Source organism: Polypterus senegalus, chromosome 5 (assembly GCF_016835505.1).
Source record: "Polypterus senegalus isolate Bchr_013 chromosome 5, ASM1683550v1, whole genome shotgun sequence".
In the NCBI taxonomy this organism is placed as follows: Eukaryota; Metazoa; Chordata; class Cladistia; order Polypteriformes; family Polypteridae; genus Polypterus; species Polypterus senegalus.
Genome location: NC_053158.1, coordinates 43314548 through 43336499, shown reverse-complemented (window position 1 = coordinate 43336499; position 21952 = coordinate 43314548). Strand labels below are relative to the sequence as shown.

Genomic DNA, 21952 nt, shown 5'->3' with positions numbered 1-21952 from the left:
TGGTGAAGGAGTGAGAGATAGTTAGCTTTTTAGAGGCAGTTCATTGGGACCCACACACAAACAACAGGGTAAGTGCCCCCTTCTGGCCTTGTCAATACCTCTTCCAGCAGTACCAAAGCTTTTCCTGGTTAGTCTCCCATCCAAGTACTGGTTAGGACCTGAACATGCTTACCATCAGGTGGATGAGCTGTTCTAAAGTGCATGTGGTATGGCTGCTGACACAGAGAAAAAGGCAAAACATGGTTATACTTAGATTTGAACTTTCAGTTTGATATAGGGTATGAAAAAAATTGACCATTATCTTTTGTGACCAAACATAAAACCAGGAATCCATGATTATAACATTGCATTTAAGAGGACCCAGCAGCCAGGAAATGCAGATGGCTTGTCACACCTACACAGCCTCCCCTCCTAACACATCAGGAAAAGGAAACAGAGCACCTGCCAGTGACCAGTACAATTACTCTGACAGAGACAAGAAATGATCAAATACTATCCAAGGTTTACATCAAATCTAAAGGATGGCCAGAATGGGGCAATACAGTGTTTTTACCTTTTTCAGCTAAGAAAGAGCAGCGCTCTATCTGTCAGGGAATACTAATGGGTGGATCAAGAGCGGTAAATTCTGCAAAACTCAGAGTACTGCATGAGATGCACTGCATGAGAGACATTTGCAAACTGCTAAAATCAAAAACTGCAGTATATGCGGTGGCCACTCATAGACATATTATTAAAGATTTTTTTAAACTATATGCAGGGTGCCAATGAACAAAGAATTCCCATTCAGTATCTTCCCTTTTCTGATGGGAATAGCCTTACATACCGGAGAAATGTATCCACATCATATAGATTTTGAAGGTCATTTACTGAGCAACATGTTTCTAATTGGCCGGAAATATTCTGGTTGCTGTTCTCAGAACTTTCTTTGGAAAAAATGTAATTCCTGAAGAAATTGTCTATGATAATGGACCACAATTTATTTTTGATGAATTTAAGAGATTTACAAAGGAAAATGGCATTAAACATGTTACGTCTATTCCATCCAACTACAAATGGCTTGGCAAAATAAACATTTAAAAAAATCAAAAAAGGCAATAGAAAGAGAAGTGATCACACTGCAATATAAAATTGACAACGTACTACACACATGATAACACATCAAAACTGTACACATCCCATAAATTGAATCACCTGTTGATTTAGTTCAGATAAATCTTACATGTTTATCTGTTTTAGCTGAAGGGAACCTTCATCAAGTGATGTGAGCACCTATTTGGCTTTTGATGCAAACTCTCCATACATATTAATTGTAAATGAATCCTTTGAAATTTGCATCACCTCAGTAGGAATGTCAAAGTTGCCAATCCCCAGAGCAAAGTCCACTCTTAACTTGTCTAGAAACTCTGTTATTGTTGTGGTAATTTTTACAGATGATGAGTTATTTATTAAGTCACTCAGTGTTGGAAAATACAGCATTCTTCCCAGTAGTTAAATAATTTGAATACAAGCCCAGTTTCTTTTTAAATTCATTGCTTTTCCACAAGATTTTGGACTGTTTTGTCCTTTTCTTGCAAACCAAGGTTATGTCAGTTTAATTGTTTAAAGATATCACTCGGGAAGAGCAGTTCTTCTATGAACTACTCATCTAGCATTTTGGATATAAATGTTTCTGCTTCTTTAAGATGAAAGCTGTACAGAAAAGTAACAATCTCTTACTTGAGCTTCCTAACCTTTTTCAGTGCATTGCTCCTACTTAGCCCATGAACATCGTTATGCACAAGTTAATCATTGTGCTCGTCTGACATATCACAGAGAATCTTGCAAAATAATTGGTGCTGCAGACGCAAAGCTGCTCTGATGAAATTGATGAGTTTTACACACAGAACACTTTGACGTATAAGGCAGTGTAAAGATTTAATATGCATCACAAGTTTGGCCAGGCAGGATGACAGAATGTGCACCTTTCCTGCCTTGGAAGGGTTATCTTTTTTATTAGCAGGTTTCCTTCTTGCAAATGTAATCTGTACTCATTTAAAAAGAAAACAGTTTTCATTAAGAATGATTTCCCCTGGGGCAGTACGGTGGCACAGTGGGTAGCGTTAGGAGTTAGGAGACCCGGGTTTACTTCCTGCGTGGAGTTTGCATGTTCTCCCCATGTCTGCGTGGGTTTCCTCCGGGTGCTCCGGATTCATCCCACAGTCCAAAGACATGCCTGTTAGGTGCATTGGTGATCCTAAATTGTCCTGTGTGGGTGGTTGCGCGCCCTGTGGTGGGCTGGCACCCTGCCCGGGGTTTTTTTCCTGCCTTGCCCCCTGTGTTGGCTGGGATTGGCTCCAGCTGACCCCCGTCACCCTGTAATTAGGATATAGCGGGTTGGATAATGGATGGATGATTTCACCTGTTGTCTGTCTCTTCATCAGAACTGGAGTGAGTATATCTGTACAAAGGGACTCCTTATTGAAAAATCTCACATACAGACATAGTTTTAGATTTCACCACCATTGGTGGATTCATGAACCTCTGGAGACATAACATTGGCCTTTTTCAAATATGTTTTGAGATCATAACGATAGTACATCATATCTTCTCATGATTGTGGTATCAGACATTGACATGTTATGAATGGTTGAAATTAAAGTTCTTCCTTACTTTTTCATCTATCACTATCTCCTCTACAGTAGCGAAATGTGTGTTCAGTTGCAGAGTGGGTAATTGTTTTTTTCTTTTTTCTAAGTATCTATTCTACACAGAGGTAGGCTTATGTAGCCTTTTCTTGCTTATAACACGATCGTACCATGATAGTTTTTCTGCTCTTGTAGTTCATTATTAGGCTTTGCACTTTATGTCTACGGGCATCTGATCTTGCAGGAAAATGTGTGTCAAAATGTGAGCACTTTGTGTTAAAGTGCCTCTTCAAGTTGTATTCTTTCATGAAATACATGTAAATGTATCCATCAAACATACTTGTTTTCTTGATACATGCGCAAATAGATATTTCTTGGTCCAATCTTTATTAAACTGCTGATTTTCATTGTGAAAGTCTTTTGCTAGATGGCAAAGAGGCAGAATAGTGGTGGAATCTTGGCACCTTACAAAGCTTTGGAGTGCTTACTTCAGAAGCATCTAAACTTGATTTGACAGCAACAGGTGGGGCAAAAAGTAAAAGCTGTTTTCTATTTGAGGAATTTGGTCTGCATGTATTGCTGTTCAGAAACAGGTTTATCTGGAGTGATAAATGCATTTTAATGGGCTGAATTGTGTCTTTTGTTTTTTTTTTTTTGCGGGCTGCCAGTTGAAGACTCCTAATTTATATGGACTGCACACAGGAAGCAGTGTGATTCAGGTCTGCTCCATAGCTTAAATATTATTTTTTTTGCAAGTATCATTTTTGTTTTTTGGTCAACAATATCAGAAATATCTCATATATTGCTAATGTTAAAGAGAAGTTTTGATATGAAGACCTGTTGTGAAACAATAGGTCAGAACTTCAGGCTATGTAAAGCAGGGCTGACACTCACATTAGTTTATTTTCATTCAAAACAGTGTATAACTTCCTAAATTATACTAATACAGTACTTATATATGTATGTAGTAACATGTTTGGGTCAAGCTAGCCACACTTAGGTCTCTTCCTGGATTGATATATGCAACCTTATGTAATAAGCACACATAAAGCACAAAAATTTCAGATTTAGCATGTTATCCATAAAGTATAATTTTATATTACAAATGACAGTAGTCATTTTTCACTGAAGGATGGCTAACATAGTAATACTGTATTTGTGACAGGTCCATTTAATAAGTCTATATATGTTTAGATATTCATAAAATGTATTTTTATGTATGTGTGTGTGTGCAACTACATTGTGCCCTATATGCACGTACCCCTTTGCCTTAGCAAAAAGTAATAGAACATGTAAGAAAAACTCTGGATTAGAGATGAACAAATGGATTGTAGAAGTACATGTGTCACAGGTCAGCCTTTTATTGTGAATGCATGAATGATGAAGAAGGTCTTGCTGAAAATGCAGTTGATGGGAGAGAAGATACTATAGAACTCTTCCCTCTGTGCCTGAAATTCCTTGCAATGCCCCAATGCAGTTTGCTGCTACTTGAATTGCAGTAGCCGTCTACCAAAGTTAATAAATCATTCAGTCTTTATTTTAAAGAGCACCATCATAGAGTGCTTTATAAAGTAATGATAATGTATAATTCATTAGAGTACAGTAAAGTCAGCAGTAAATGAATGTAGTCAGTTTCAAAACAGTTAAATGCAGGGACAGAATTTCAGTCATATAAGAGGCAGATGATAGAGCTTCACAGTGTGAATAAATTAGCACACTTCTAATACTGCAAGATAGTAAAACTTTGGATACACAGAAAAGTAGTACCGGTAGATCTGTCTTTTACATAATATAAACTAAGATGCATATACTGTCGATATAGTGTTTGGGGATTCATCTTTGTAAATCAGCAGCACATTTTTGAAGTTGACCATGGAATGAACGTGAAGCAGTGCTTGTATTGCCTTTGGTCCCTTCAACACATTTGGCCGACATTTACTTTGATCACAACATTTTCTTTTGCAACAGTCCCATAAAATGATAAAAAAAGAGACAAAGAACACATATGAGATGCTGAACAGATAACCTGTTTATCTGAGTGCAGTGATGCAGAATACTTGTTGGAATAAACTATGAAGAATTATGTGTCCAAATACACAGAGTGCTGGTCTTCATTTAAAATGGCGATACATATCAAATTTGTAAGAAATGTGTTTTTAAACTTTAAATATTTCAAATGAGCATTTGTCTGAATGTTACATTAAAGGAGCTGAACTGAAAAACATAACGGTTAATAATTCATAATCTGTCCTTCAAGCCAGGCACACTGTTGGCTTCATTTCTTGCAAATATTTTAGGCTTGCGGACCACCTACTGTTGACACTTCTTGGGTTTTCATTTTTTTTCTTTTGCTTTTCTTGTTAAATTTCATTTGAGTTTTCTTTAATCACTTGCCACCTTTTTGAGTGTGTGAATTCTCTATTTCTTAGACTTTGTATTGAACTAACTTGTATGTTGTGACATTTGTCCTTGGGCAGTGAAAAGGAAACACTGACTTATACCGTCTCTCCAGTGCATCTTTCTGGCAATCATCTTGGCGGTTTTCATGCTTGCTTAAGAATGACTAAATACATTTCCTTGATATTTCACTTACTGAATATTCTTTCTATACAAGTGCGCTAGGCAGCTTTCTGGAGTGCATAAATTATTATGATGGATATCTGACTCCAGTATAAATTTACATTATAATAAGAAAATGCCTGGGCTTTGTAAAGCTTGGTTCATTAGATTGAAAATATATATGCTTGTCTGAAAAACATTAAGAGAACAGCATGCATAAATAAAAACTGATGACAAGTATGGCAAAATGATTTTGTAATGTGTATTGCATAAATAATTTATTTTGCTAATTTTAGGCGAAATATATTTTTAAAACTCAAAGTAGCTCATGACTCAACTATGAATGTGGGCTCATTTAATAGTGGGCAATTGTGTGGAGTTTGTAGTCCTTTTTCTGTCATATGCTGAAGTATAACATTTTTTATTCAAATCAACTCTCCATTAAAACTTAATTATGATAAATATCTTATTTTGCTGTGGTGCTTAAATGAGAATTAGTATCTTTATTTTATGGGTGTTTATCCTCAATTTTGAAAAAATACCAATTTGTTTAAATGAGGTGACAGAAATAAATAAATGAAAGATTTTGAAGGTTAAAAAATCAACAGATTTTGTTAAATCAAATTCCCTTCACTTTGTAGTTTCCATTAATGCATATATACAGTAGTTGTCACTTGCGCGAGTTTCAACTGTCTGATGCACGTCCTCAGTTTGAAATAGCTGTCTAAAATGTTTAGACTTTTATTTGTTTATTTATTTATGTGCATATCTATTTATTTATTTATGTATTTACTGCTGCTTTAAATAATGTCAGTTTCTGTCATTGATTGAAAGCTTAAAACCCATGTATAGGAAAATGTTTAAAATTGTTTTATGTACTTTTATCAGTTAAAATAATATTCATTATAATGAAATGTGAAATTTGAACCTAATAAAACAATGCAAATAAAGTACGGTTAAATTTATTCCCAATATATAACATCAAATACTGCTTTTTTGAACATTAGTCAGTAATTCTGAAAATGCAAAACATCACAATTCATAGCACAGAATCTATAAACTTAATCATTGACCTCCATTATATTAAACATGTACTACAGTAGTCTGCTTTATATACAATCTTTAGAAATGAACTAGTAATTTTCAGTTGCAGTGCAACTTGATCAGATTATAGAAAAGCTTACAGAACCTAGTGTGGCACAAACAACTCAAACAAATAATTTGTGGGGTCATTTTGGAAGAAGATGTTAGTTTGCTTTATAATGTTGGAAAACATAATTACCTATGATCTGCAACAGGAAGCCCATAATTACACTTTACCCTTTTATCCATTCTTTGTCCAGACAGCCACCCAACTATCATCTGTACCCACCTGTGATGGTTGCATCTGTCTAATAAAATTATATATTTTGCTGGGTGGATGGGCTGTCTATGCAATACTAGGCACAGAGCAGGAACCCAGGTGCCATATTATTCCAGGGTGAGGGTACCCTCACTCCTTTGAGTACTGAGAAAAGCTCTATATAAATGTAATTAATTATTACTATTATTATTATTTGTCCTCGCTCATTCAGACTGACTCAATTTATAGACATCAAACAGACAAGTAGGTAGGTATTTATCAAATTACAGATACCTTCATTTTATTTAAAAAGGGAACTGACTTTGTTTTATTTTAGAGTCAGAAATAATAGACATCTTTGAATACTGTGCCTCATGTCAGTGCACTATTTTAATTAAGATCCACACAAGATACTTTGTCTTTACCTGATTTATTTAAATAATTTTTAAATCTGCATAGTCAGAGTTGTTTGTCTAAAACAATATGCCATTGATTTTATAGCTAATTGGAAATCCTTGAAAGTACTTTTAATTGTAGCAGAGTGGCTTCATGAAGGTGACCAATAGTGCAAGTGAATGGCAAGAAACTAGTGTGATTATAATCTGTCATTCAAACAGGCATTCATCACATTTCAGATGAACTCTTTATACTATGAAGGGTAAATCAAAATAGACTTTTGCTTTGTTTCACATATAATCTTTTGTTTTTGTAGAGACCCATCTTATAGGTTTCATAAACAGTTGTGCCTTTTTATGATTTCTGATCTTTTTTTTAATCTAATTTTTTGATCTAAGGTTACATCTACACCACTTTGTTTTCGTTAAAAAATGTCCTTTTCAAACAAAAATGATATCCATCCACACTAGCATTTTCACTTTGTTTATAAAAGCATCTCAGTCCACAACAAAATGACTGAAAATGCATATAATGTAGACATTTACCTACATTGGGCATGCACGCATCAACAGAAAAATCCTAGAAGGGATGGTTAAATCCTCTGACCATGGAATTTATGGTAAAAGTGTAGCAACCACTAGTTTATTGATATTTGCACCTGAATGCAGCATTCAAACTATAGAAAACACAATTTAAATGCAAACAGGTAAGCAATACAACCAGAGCCATGAAAAGCAATTCTTCTGTGTCCGCTACGATGCAATATGGTGCTCTTCCATGAAAAGTGACCAATAAGGGAATAAGAAGTTGTAATGAGAAGATTCCAATCAGGGAAGGGATGCATAATAAGCATGGACAAATCAGAGTGCAATTAGAACCTGCATTTTTAAAATTCTGTGTTTTCACCTATAAACACTGCAACACTAATTGGTATTTTCATAAAAATATGGCCCTGGAGATAATTTTCAAAAGTCTCCATTTTCACTGCTCAAAAATACTGGGGTAGCGTGGATAAAACAAAAAAAACATAGTAGTGAGGATGTCTGTGTGTTGTCACAGGAGTGTGATCATGTGGTGGATACATGCAGTCTTGGGGTATGGTCATATGTCCTTAGCAGCCATTTTGGGATGCTATAAATGCAATCCTAGAAGCACGGTCAGATTGTCAGCTCTTCTGATCATTTTTGGAGATGTCAGTTTTGTCCTCTTTCTATTTAATTACTGGCAATTAATTATGGTAAAGCAGTTATTTATCTGTACAGGATTGTGGTTTTGTTGGGTAGCAATGCTGCCTTGCAAACTAAGCATCCCAGATTTGCATGCTGTGCCTGAAATTGTCTGTTTGGATTTCAGATGTTCTGTCTTTGTCTGGGTGGGCTGTCGTCTGGCTACAAAGATGTTTGTCCCACATTATCAAAGCAATGCCGGTTACATTAATTGGCAGAGTTGTGCCCCATGCAGCCAGGATAGGCTGTGGACCTCCTTGATCATGAACAAGATTACTCATGTTTGAGAGTGTTATTTTATGCTACTTTTTGTAAGTTTTGAACATTTAGGTAATTTAACTTTGTAATTTTCAGTATGTTTTGTTGTTTAGAGCTACTGTAATCTTTACATGGCAGTTGCCTTTTCATATTTCTTCAGCACTGTGTTTTAATGATTATTTAGAAGCTAGCTAAAATAGGCAGGTGGTGATGCTGACTGCACAGAGTCACGGGGTAAGAAATCCTTGGCAGGCTTTATGTAATTCTTGCATTTAGTTTTATTTTCAGAAAAGAGATAAGGCCCGTTAGAGACGTTTTTTGCTCCTCCTGCTTTATCATGTATTTTGTCTTCTTGTTGCTGCTACAGAACTTGGTGACTCAGTGGAACATTTTGTTCAAATTAATTTTCTTTTTATGTGTCTGCTGGTCATGACATGAGCAGCATAATGAAATGTTTGATAAATGTACTATTTTGTTTTGGTAATTTTTAAACTCTTTGACTAAGTAAGGGCACTAAACCTAACCCACCATCTAAAAACTTTTCAAAGAGATGAGGGGCATTTTGTTTATGAGAATAATTACATCAAGCATTTTAGATAAATCGTTAGAGCTATCATTAACAGACGTTTACCAGAATTAACTTAGACTAGTTTCCTAATGACCAACTTTTCAACATTCTCCAAATATAGTTGATGCATATTTGATTTATGACTCAGTGATCTGTAGCAGCCTTCTAAATTTATTACTTGTGGTTGTCTATTTAAAATATTTGCATGTAGTATTATGTAATGTGACATGAGAATATCCACTGTCCCCCTGTTTTCTTTTTTTCATGTTTTGGGTATCATGCAGTGCGCATGGAACTGTTTATACTGCATTGTATTCCTTTTTATACCTGTCGTTGTTTATCTTTGTTAAATGTGTCCAAATCTTTCGTGCTGTGCACTTTATATTCATCAGGTAATCTGAATCATGGATAAACTAAAAATATTTGGAAAACAATATTAGTCTGTGAAACAATATGTTCATTTTAGTCTCGAGATGGTGTCATTTAAGCCTATAGCCATCTATGTGTAAAATTGAGGTATGTTATTCAACCCTTTTCCTGTTTTTTTGCGTTGAAGTTCAAGAAATGTTTAGGGATAGAATGCTTGCAAAAATAGGTTGCTCATTTATGTAACCTCAGTTGTTCGCTACTGATATATTGAACTATATGCTTTTACACTGTGCACCTGTTATATTCTGTTCCCAGTATTGTGATTAAACATTTCTTCTCTGTCAACATATTTTTATTATAGGCACAGAATGAAGTTATATACAGATTGCGTTATAAATCTTATCTGTGATGTATATTATCAGAACTGGGATTAACCATTTGCAGTACCTTGATAGTGCCTCTGTTCACAGTCCCAAACTTTAAAAATAGTGTACCAGATGCAGTGGAACACTATTGACCATTTGCACGCTATTTTCTAAGTACTCTCTGTACTTTCAATGGCTAGTATTGCTGGCATGGTTTTATCAAATATTTATTTAGTTTATATAGGTAGAAAGCTAAGTATATTTATGTTTATGTGTCGTTTCCGCTCAAATAATCAAGAAGCCATTGTGTTGCACATATTTGAAGTCAGATATCAAGAGGAAAGAATGTAGATTGTTGGTGCGAAATATGAGGGAGCCTCGAGAGCTCAGCTCTCATGAATGAGGCATAAGCTCCCTGGAGCAGGACAATTCAGACATTTTTTTCTCTCTTTTATATTTTATTTTGTTCATTTTATTCTTTCTAATTTAATAAATAAAGAATTAACGCATAATACAAATCGTATATATTTTTTGTAGCACTACGTGCACACTACTTAGATGATGTAGTGACAGCATCATCACAAACTACAATATATCTTTTAAAATTTTTGGATGAAAAGCATCTAAACCATAAGTCAATATTGGTCAATTGTTATTGGTCCACATAATAAATGAAAAGTAACTTACAACACTCACTATGTCTTCCTTTCTACCCCTCTCTCTTTCCCTGAGTTATTCTGAAATAAAACACAGAGACTACAGTTTATTTGCTGATTTAGGTTCTGTTAACATTAGACCAGCAAATGCTGCAATCACTAGCTCTCCAGACAATATTTTAGGAGCTATTGACCAACCAGCTGAGGCTGCCTGGCACAATATTTATACTGACCCCACTGCACAGGAAAAAGGCCTATGTTACTGTGACTGGAGTCTGCATTGATGTATTGTCATGTAATAAGAGCCAGCACCGAAGAAAGAATGGAAGGCGCGTAAATCATTTATTTTTTTCAAAATGGATGCAAAGATCTTGCTGCCCTCTGCAAATGGTGTGCATATAACTGAGGAGTAGATTAATGCAGAAATAAATAGCCATGCACAGAAAATACTACAGAAAAAAAAGTCCATAAGCACTGTGGCAGTATATCACAAAAAAGGCAATTGAGACTACAGAGATGAAGTATAAGAAATTTCTTTCAACAAAAGAACTTGAAATTAAAACTAATTTGCTCCAGGAAATGACCCTACACCATCACAGCCTACCTTTATTTTGTGACTCCAAACGTGAAAAAAGTACTACAGCCTAATATTTTTTGAAGAAGACTGTATTATAGTAAAAAAAAAGTATGCTTCTTTTTTCTGATACTATATTTTTTTGAAATAGCATTTATAGTACATAATTTTTCTTTCTTCTGCAATGCTATTGTTAGAATGTAGTACACAGGAGAACACTGTGTTTACTGATGATTAGTTTGGAAATATTCCATATTGAAAGTTATCTTTATTTATCGTAGGTGTAGGAAAAATCATTTATGTTATGCTTTTAATTAGGCTTACATTCCTAACTGAAAGTATGTGTCGATGTGGAGTGTATAGAATGAATGTCATTTTACTGGGTCACTTGAGGTTTGCTATTTTTTGTTTCATTGACATCTTCATTCTAGGAATTTTAGAGGTAGCTGTGGGGTGACATATTTCACCAAGTACACACTTCCTTACTTCAATGCAGTATTCTAACATGGTAAGACAACTTTGTGATCAGCAGATCGATATTTTGTAGCACTTTCCAGTAGTTACTGCGGTGGGCTGGCGCCCTGCCCGGGGTTTGTTTCCTGCCTTGCGCCCTGTGCTGGCTGGGATTGGCTCCAGCAGACTCCCGTGACCCTGTAGTTAGGATATAGCTGGTTGGATAATGGATGGATGTAGGAAGTAGTTAGTTAAATGGTTTTGTATGTAGCCTTTCCTCCATATATATATATATATATATATACACTTTGGTATGTTCCAAGACATACTTTTTTTAACATATTCTGATGTATTTTGCTGCAGCTATGTGGTGGGTTTGTCACCATTTTGCAAGATTGCTATATGAACTGTGTGGATGATATGAGTTTAACTTGGGGACGGGTGAAGGGGACTTTTAAAATATATGGTAAGTTCAGTTTGTTTTTTGTTTCAGAATTACCAAGAATTCTGCTTAATCTTTTGTAATATTAATTCTTGAAGTAAAGATCTGCTTTTTTTTTAATAATATGGAAGTGGACATTTACAAATTTATATTTCTACTAAGTAACTGCATTTTAAGGTTAAAAATTAATCATTTATTCTTTGGGTATTCAGATATTTGCTGGGAAGGAGAAAGGGTAGAATAAATAGTCAGATATAAATAAATTGAAATACAGTGTTGCTCACTAAAAACTTGAACATACCAAGAAATTTATTTTTAGTAACAGACTGTTGCCAGTTTGTAAAGTGACATCTGAACTTGTCTTTTCAATGCATTACATGAATAATTCTAAAAATAGCCAGTTTAGTGTAACTAGTAAGTGGTATTAATCAACTATTCTACTCCAAAAGAATTCAACAGGCCTGTCAAGTTTATTAGAAAACTTATTGGGGAACTGATTTCATTGAGGGTGAATAGAGAATAATGACATTATCATGTCAGTAGTCTACATTGTGGTTAGGAAATCTTTGGTTAAGGGGCATTCCCTTCAGGGTGAATGGCCTCAAGAAAATGTCCCCACCTACATTGCATATTACCATCGTGATAGGAATGATAAACTTTTTTTTTTACTCTATTTTGCCTTTTTCTTTAAACAATTATCGTTGTTATTTTTAAATCCTTTTATATTGCAAGCCTTAAAAAGATCATGTGTTTAAAATCAAACATAAGTAAAGGTAAATGTAATTTTTGGTTTCTGTTACATGCGTAGCTTAATGTAAACAGGGTAGGTTTTTTAAGTTTAACTTAATTTTATTAACCTTTATTCCGTCCAGTATTTTATAAAATAATGTGTTCTTATTTATATGATATCCCAGTGTAACAGCACTTTCTGGGTGACAATGGTTAAAATGTATTTTTTAATCAAAACAACACCAAGAAAATTAATTTCTAATTTTTTTTTTTTTTGCGCTGTGTGATTAGGGAAACTTATTTTATATGATGTTCTTCATTGTAATTGTATTCATTATACAGTAAAAACCCAGTCATTAAAAATATCTAGGCCATTAAAATTCTTTAAAAGCTGGAGTTACTGTAAAATATATGTGTGAGGGCTGAATAACAAGAATGAAGAAAAATGCATTTGAGGTGAATGGCCTGAGGATACAGAGTATGGTGGGTGGCCTAATGTATAAATAGCATGGTCCTAAAGAAAGCTGGGAAACATTTAAGTTGATAAAATTGAGGAACATTTTTATTTTACAGTCTTCCTATGAATATTCAAGGAAAGATTATTGTGTATGAAACAGATGCCTCACAGTATACAAATTCTGTTTAAAAGGTGGATTTGGCATGTTCTGCCTATGTTCTTGAAACTCTGTGTTTCTTACATTGCTCAGTTAGTATTGGCATAAACATACAGTATGTGTCTGTATATGCTCTTCAAAGATCTGCTGTTCCATCTGATGCTGATTATACCTTGTGCAAGATATTTAGAGGGTCAGCTTTAGCTTCTTAACTTACCTGCATATAAAATGTGTGGATGGACTGATATATACTTGCAAGAGACAATAGGAATGAGGAATCTTGAACTATATTACACTGCTCAAACTATATACATTCTGCATTTATGTACTTTGCGTAGCTAAGGTGAACAAATACACAGGTGTATAAATATACTTTAAGATGTTTTATATTTTACAGTAAGTAATATACGGTAGTGCAGTGGCTGTGCTGCTGCGTGATGGTTCCAACTTCCTGAATTCAAATTCTCTATTGAGTTGTTGTCTGTGTAAAATGTGTGCATTCCCCACGATTTCTGCATGGGTTTTCCCTGTGCAGATTAGGTTAGTGTGGGATTCTAGACTAGCCCCTTTGCGAGAGTAAATGTGTAAGTAAACACATGGTTCCTGCCATGGACTGGCTCAGTGTTTGTGTCTGTTTTCTGCTTTGTGCTTAGTGCTGCTAGTAGAGACACCAGATTACTCAGAAAAGTTAGTTTTAGCCTATCAGCCCCCCAAATAGACAAGAAATATAATTAAAATGTTCAAAAAACATCTTAAAAGTGGGAGGAACTGTTGAAAATGTGTGAGTATGGATATTTAAACATATGGGTCCTATGATGGACTGGCTCTGTGTTCATGACTGATTCCACCCTTGTGCTCAGTGCTGTTAGTATAGACCCTAGCCACCTGTGACTTAGGTTAAATGGGCTGGAGGGGTTTAAATTACTGAGTAAATAATATATAGACTCTACTGACCTTTTATATTACCAATTCAAGATTACATAACTATTGGCCTTCCTGAAATGTTTGGTTTCCCTGGCTTGTCCCACTCCGTAGTACTGAGGTTTTCAGTTTAGTGGTAGACACTACCTGGACATTACATCATTATTTTACATGTTCATTTCTTGGGATTGTATAAAACTGCTGTTATTAAAAAAAAAAACAAAACAAAAGGACGTGCTTCTGTATATGTAGAACGGATAGCTTGTTACATTGAATATCAATTACAAATCATGGAGTATCTCTATAGAGGTGTACTACTTGTCCACAACTACAACATAGGTGAGAAGCATATTCAATTACATATCTGATTACTGGCCTGAGAGAAACAAAACAAGAAGTCTCTGTGTAAACTGCTAAAACATTTAGAGTGACTCATTGAGCTCCCTACTTGCTTGCATGCGGCCTGCTGTTCGCTAAACCACTCATGCCAATCCTTCACTTTCGGTCTGTTATTGTAAACTCTAGGTTTTATATAACTCACAAAGCCACAGAGAGGGAGCTCTGTGTGCAAACCGAGATAGCCTGAGGTTGTCGCTGAGTGTTTTCATTTTATCTCTGTACACAGCACAGCTAGGCCTGTCAGGGCCATGTAATTTAACAACAGCTTCCTGCATTTCCATCATGTAGCAAACTCCCGCCGGCTTTTGAGAGTCTATTCACTGATACAGCATTTAACGTCGACAGGGTACTCTGACTGCACACATCTTGCTGGCATTCATTGATTACAGCCCTAAGACACATTAAAACTGCTGGAGACGTTTAAAGCCAGTGTTCAAGACATTCTCCCCCAAAGTTTTGTGAAGTTTATGAATTTGCAACAGGTGTACACCACTGAGCTGCTCAAATCCTTTATCGTTTTGGTCAGAAAGCATTGCCTTATCAAAAAAAAAAAAAGAAAAACTAGCAGGCTGTTGCTGTCAGTTGGCTTTTGGCCACAGTGATTGGTTCTTTTCCCTGCTGTTCATTTAGTCAGGCTTTGATTTAAACAAGCAAATGTGGGTTTGTCGTAATTTTAAAGTTTATTCAGCCACGTTGTATGACACATCTGCTTTATGATAACTTTGTGGTTACTTAATCACCCTTTCTTTTGGTTGTTGGATCACTTTTAATTTTTTCCAAAAAGCTTTGCATAGTTAACATCGGCTTAATGAAACAGGTAAATCCCATGGTGTGTATTTATACTGCTGTGCATTGAATTGTTTTTCCTTTATATCCATCCATTTTCTAACCTAACTAGGCTTATTGCCTATCCAGACTTCTATTGGGAGCGAAATAGGAAGTAACCCATAGAGAGGGTGCCCGTCCATTGCTTAGTTTATAGTCACCGGTTCATGTTATGCATGTGTGTTTGGGATATTTTTTTGTGGTAACGCACACAGTCATGTGGAGATTGTGCAAATATGACATGTTGTACATAGTGTCCAAGGTGGCACTTAAAATGGGGCATTGGAGCAGTAGGACAGGGCTGTTAAACACCGATTTACTATTTATTCAGCAAGACTAAAGCAGTTGAGCAGTTTTTATTGTTAGAGCAGTTGATTGTTGGACACAGTCTCTTATGACCCTGTATGTTTTAACTTTGTGTTTGTAAGGTTTCCATGGTATACTCCAGTCTACTCTTCCATTCCAAAGACTGTTGGATTGATGAGTGACTCTTTGATGTGCTGCAATGGGCTGTCTGAAGTTGGCTATTGCCTTAAACCCAGTGTGGTTAAGGATAGGCACCCCTTGAGCTTGTAATGCATGTTCAGGTTCAGAAAATTGTTGAGTGTTTTATCATTTTTACAGGTGTTATCTTTATATACCACAGTTTTCACCCATTTACCCATCCATTTTCTGAATTGCCTTATCGTATTAAATGTTGTGAAGGGCCAGGATTTATAGACAAAAGTGAGAACCAGCCCTTAAAGTGAGGCTAGTTCATTTCAGAGAACTTTCATATACACATCTCCAAAATCACTCACACAAAGCCAATTAACATGGGAGGAAAACCAGACTACTCAGCTGAGAACAGGAAGGCCATACAACCCCCCTCACACTCAAATGCAGTTTCCTGGAGTTCTGAAGAAGCAATGCTAACCAATGTGTCACTCTGCTTCCCTGCTACTGTTTTTTTTAGAAGTTTCACCTTGTTATAGTGTTAGTGGAAGATAAAAATATAAATAAAAAAACACATCTAGTTTATGATTTGTATTATTTTGAAAGACATTAGTGATCAAAATTTATTAAAAATAAGGTTAATACAGTAGTTAAATCATCCATTCATCCATCCATTATCTGACCCGCTATATCCTAACTACAGGGTCACGGGTGTCTGCTGGAGCCAATTCCAGCCAACACAGGGCGCAAAGCAGGAAACAAACCCCAGGCTGGGTGCCAGCTCACCACAGGTAGTTAGATCAGTATACACTTATTCTGGAATGGACTGATGGATTATCTAAGGCTTGTTCCTATAACCTTGTTCTGGGTATGTTGGTATATAAAATGGGTTGGAGGATTGCTCTACTTGATCTTAAATAGTCCCTTTACCAAACGATCTCAAAAGCTTAGAAGCTATATTAAAAAGAAAAGTAGAAAACCCTGTTACAAAAAAAAAAAAAATGATCATAATACAGTACATCTTGTGTCTGATGCAGCATTAACATGACACAACTTGTATTACAGAAACCAGTAATTTGTTTTCATGCCCAACTTTACTGTGATGAACACCAACTACAGGGATTGTAAAAGTAGTGAAACATCTGTCAGGCCCTACCATATGGTGAATATGGCTTGTTGAATTCTTTTCAGTGTTATCAATAGCAAATAAACTCCAAAAATGTCGTCATTCAAATCTGTAATTAATGAACCAATTTCATGCTCAATTGTTGCTTTTCTTTCTGTAATTATAAGTTTAAATTTATGTGGTTGCAGGGACTAGTTTTCATTTTGTAGGCTAATGGCTCCTGGGAACCTGCATTGATTCCCTTCCTAGGAACTAATCATGTAGATTTTGAATATTTTTCCTATCTTCACATGGATATCCTCCTAGTTTTCCAATTTTCCCTCACATGTCAGACATACTGTAAGTGTTACACTTTACCTGGTGTCTACAATGGCTGCAGTGCGAGTAAATGTATTGAACTCGCATTCCTGTCTTGGGTTGGTTCCTGGCCTCTGCCCAATGCTGTCTTTAATAGGCACTGGCTGGCTTTGAGTCCAGAATGAAGAAAATGAGGTTGGGAACAGCATGGATGGATAAATCCCCACGTATAATCAGTTTTGTATAGGATTTCAAAGTGGTGAAGAAGGACAGTCCAAAACAGAATAATTTGATTTAGATTTTGCAGTGCAGAGAGCCACTAATATTATTTTACAGCAATATTCGTGTTAAAGAGACTGAATTATGCAAGCATCTATTAGAGCTCTTCTAGTTCTCATTTCATTGTTTACAATTGTGGTGTCTATAAAATGTTAATGGAATGTGTAATGCAACAGCCTCTTTGCAGTTAATTATTTTCATTTATTATGGCTTGAACTATCATCAAGTTTTACTGTGCCATGAATCATATGCTTCTTTTCTGGTATTTGCTGCTAATGTGATGTGCATTTAACTGGAAACAACAACTGTGTTTGTCTTTGCTTTTTTCATCAAAGCAAAAACCTGCAGAATTTTTTTAATTCTAAGTTTAGAAAATGGTGTCAGACCACAGCTCATCAACTTAAACTCACTAAAAATTAGCTCTTTAGAAAAAAGTTCTCACGTTTTCGAAAATGTGATTTGAGTCATAGTAGAATATTTATGGACTTTCTTGATGTTTAGTACGAAAGTTACATTTTTTGAATTGCAAAAGAAGCAGAAAAAAAGAAACAAAGGAGGTTTTATCTGTGTAAAATATGTGCATAGGAAATTAGAGGGGGGAGGAGAGTATTACAGTGTACAAAAATACTTTGAATGAAAGAGCATTTTGATGAAAGCATTCTGCTTTCTGATTATCATGCAGTGAACTTGCACTCCTACATTTATGTGAAGACAATTTGCCATTACAGTATATTAAAAAAAAAGGTTTGAATTCTACCAATGTGTGCAAGTTTGATATGAAATACTAGGTATATAGAAATTTTGTCCAGCATTAATTCTTAAACATGGAGCTATATTTACACTTGTTAGTAGATATATCACTTGTCACCAATTTACATTGACTGAGCTAGGCATAGATTTTATTCTTTTTCGTTTCAACATTATTTGTAAAATGCATGGATATTATACTCTCTTTTATGTTGTGTGCATACTGAGAAGTGACACTAGAAGGGGCAATAGTCCATCAAAATAGCCACCCCGACTATCTTCTTACACGGGGGCTAGTGTAGAGTTATCCATTAACCTAGCTTACACGTCTTTGGAGATGTGTGAGGTAAAATGAGAGTACATGTCTGAGCAGAGAAACTCCAAATTAAATAAAAATAAAACCTCACTGTTATTTCATGTATGCAAAGCCTCAGAGAGTAAAAAATGAATTAAAGAATTCTTCAGAGGTAGCCATAAGCTTTTAAACTACATGTGTTATTGCTGTTTTTTAGTTCAGATGATGGTATCTTCTTTTGATGTAGCTGGTGAAAGTTTGATGCATGATGGGAAATACCACACTACTGCAACAGAAAGAAAGCCTGAGCTATAAATATTTTTACTGTGTGACCCTTCTGAATACTTTATTTTTTCAGTTAGACAGTGAGCAAATTTTAGGCATCTCAATGGCAGCTCCAAAATGGCTTACACAATGTAGGTGAAATGAGAATGTTTCTGTGTCTTTGATTTCATTAAGATAAACCTCTGTGGTTTCATTGCATTAGGACAGGCACAGAAAACGAATTCTAATATTTGAGTGGTTTAGCCTACTTGTCTTCTACCCTTAATTTAACAAGAGATTATAAATAATTTAGCTGATCTGAATTTGAGTCTACATTTATTTTTCATATTACAACAAAAAAAGTCACAGACTTATTATTGTGAAACCTATAAAATAGGTTCTCCATTCTTAGTTGTTTATTTGCTCAGTTTGGTACACGTTGAATGTCACTGCTTGATGTACTATAGGGTGGTCCAGATCTAATTATGCAATTTTCATTACGCTATAACTTACTAAGTTTGTTACATAGAAAATCATCCAAAAAATCCCAGACCATCGAGAAGTGTGCGAACTGATGACATGAAGAATCGTCTTTGCGCCGAACTGGAATCGACCCTGCATAAATCAAAGTCATCCAGACGATCTGGATCTGCATAATTAGATTTGGACCACCCTGTTATATTAATGTGGATTTAAATAATGCTACCTGTGTTGATGGTGCACAGCCTTTCTTTGCCTGGAAATGATTTCTGCTGTTTGTTTCCATATAAATGAATTAGTTCTTGTTTTTGAAAATTAGCTTATTTCTACTGTGGTATAGAGCAATTTTCTTCTTCATACTTCAGTAGCTATAAACACAAATTATAATGATCCATCATAACATAATGTCCAAATTTTCACAAAACACATGGCATTTACATTAATATCTGGCTAAAGCAATCCATAGGTGTCTCTGCCTGAATTTTGTCAAATTCGTAATTAAGCTGACACCTATTTTCTTTGTCAGTTTTATAGATGTTTACACTCAGTATACTGGTTGGTTTGAGATTTCTTGCATTGTGATGTTGTTAAAAGTTTGTGTTTTGAAGTAAATGTTGTTTCATTGTCCAAATTTACGTTCAAAATGTCATGAATACTTTCAACTATCATTTTAATTTGTTGTAATATATACAACAGCCAAGCAGTTAATTTTATTATGTGAAGCATAAATTGGTCAGTCTTTTGTGTCATCTCTCTTTATTATACAAAGTGTCTTGTGAGTGAATTAGAGAATTATTGTCCAAACCTGACCATTTCAAGCAATAGTACAGGGGAAGTGTAATTCATAATGTAACACAACATCCCCAAATATTTTCCTTAGAAATTCAAAATTATTGAACTACTTGTTTTCCCTTTCCTTAAAAATCCCTCTAATGACCTGTTAGCCTCATGTTGACCTCTAACTGAAATGGCCATGGTTAGTCCTTCAGTTCCTCTGCAGGGCCATATGGTGAGAGGTGTGCCAAGTCTTTTTTTTATATTATTTAGATACTTTTTTGTAAGGTGTCTGTTTCAAAGTGCACATGGTTTAAAAATCATATTCATTATATATTTTCAAGGAATTGTCTGTTTGTAAAAATGAGGAAGATTTAAAAAAAATATCATACCCTGAAAGGTTATGAACTACTTTTATTTTAAGTACATTGAAATGAAGGTAAAGCCCTGAGTTTATTGTTTTTAGCATGTATTCAAAGCTGGTGCTTCATATTTATTTAAAGAAAAGTCCAAGTTTAATTGAGTTTCCATTGCCTTCTGATATATCAAACTCTGAAGTGCCACTATATTATAAAGCGTTTTAGAGCCCTCTGCATTACCCAGCTCTTTCTCTTTAGTCAGATTCAGGGCAATTCATTTAGCAATTCATTAGGGCTAAAAGCAGTATGTATGCATTCTGTGCAGAGTGAGCCATTTTGTTTTATAACAGATTGCAGATGAAAGGAAACCATTCATTTCTTCCCTGTCTGCTGTAATTACTACTGCACTAATTACCCCAAATCTCTGACATCCAGGGTCAATAAGGATGGGAAGAGACACATCAAAGACAACATGAACAAAAGCAAGGACAATTCTCCTCAACAAAGCACCTCAGATTTACTAACAATATTTGTTTGGCTGCTTTCTACCTCTCCCACCCTCACCCCCTTACCCCCAATCCATCTTTTTTTAAGCTCTCTAAATGTTTATTATTCTGTTTGCAGTTTGACGGTGAAAACATGTACATGAGCATGACAGAGCCGAGCCAGGACTTTGTGCCAGCAAGCCAGGTGGGTTAATTAATCTTCTCTGCCTTGTTTCAAGTTGTAATTAAACAAATTTAAAGGGATGCATTGCAAATTAGTGGTGCTATCAGTAGCTGCCATAATCAGGAGTAATTATAATTTATAAACAAAGCATTTAAGCCCAGTTTCAAGTTAATGAGATGGAGCTGATAAAACACTATGGTTGGCATGTTGCTGAAAGATGCGGTAGTTTTCTTCTCAGGAAATCAGCAGCTGGTAAGGCAGTTGGATCTTCCCAAACAGTTGTTTTACCTTAAGGCACTTGCATTTTTCCCCAGATGTGGCACATTAGTCAACGTAATTGCAGATGGGTCAGCTAACACAACTAAGTGCAGTAGTCTAACGGTGAATTCTAAGAATTATAGGAATGCAGAATAAAGCCGTATATTGATCATTATGGATTTCAGTCAGCTTATTATACTGCCACCTTGATTTGACTGAAACCCTATTCATGCGTAACTGATGCAAATTCAGAATTGCATTTGACAGTAATAGAAATTACAGTGTGATTGAATCTTAATGAGATGCCTTTTGGTTTCTATGTTTAAATGTGATAATTATTATTATTAGTAAAGCTGTTATGCACAAGCACCCTCAGCGTTGTACTGTACATTCAGTAATCCAAGAGAACAACCTGCTGTAGATGTTCAAACTGTTGCAAAATATTTAAAAGATATGGTCCAGAATGCTACTGTGTTTGTTCCATTTTCCTTTAACTTGCATTGCATTTCTAAGCATGTCTTGTAACAGTGTAAAAAATCTTATTTTTCAAACTGCTCTCAGCATAGCTAATGTAAACTTGATTTTAACCAAGCAGATGCCTCTATTAACCCCTAAGTAAATATTGCATTTGAGCTCATTGGTTCAGGTC

At 35.3% G+C, this 21952-nt stretch overlaps 1 protein-coding gene across 5 annotated transcripts in view; it reads left to right on the top strand.

Moving 5' to 3' along the window:
- tox (thymocyte selection-associated high mobility group box) overlaps window positions 1–21952 on the top strand; it is a 253725-nt gene that overhangs the window by 94732 nt on the left and 137041 nt on the right. For 3 of the 5 annotated variants that reach the window (XM_039754561.1, XM_039754559.1, XM_039754560.1), the window contains exon 2: window positions 21001–21066. In XM_039754561.1, coding sequence (XP_039610495.1) covers window positions 21001–21066 — 66 coding nt within the window. Of the gene's footprint in view, window positions 1–3290; window positions 3344–21000; window positions 21067–21952 lie in introns of those variants that run through there. The other 2 variants (XM_039754563.1, XM_039754562.1) reach the window with 1 other exon arrangement.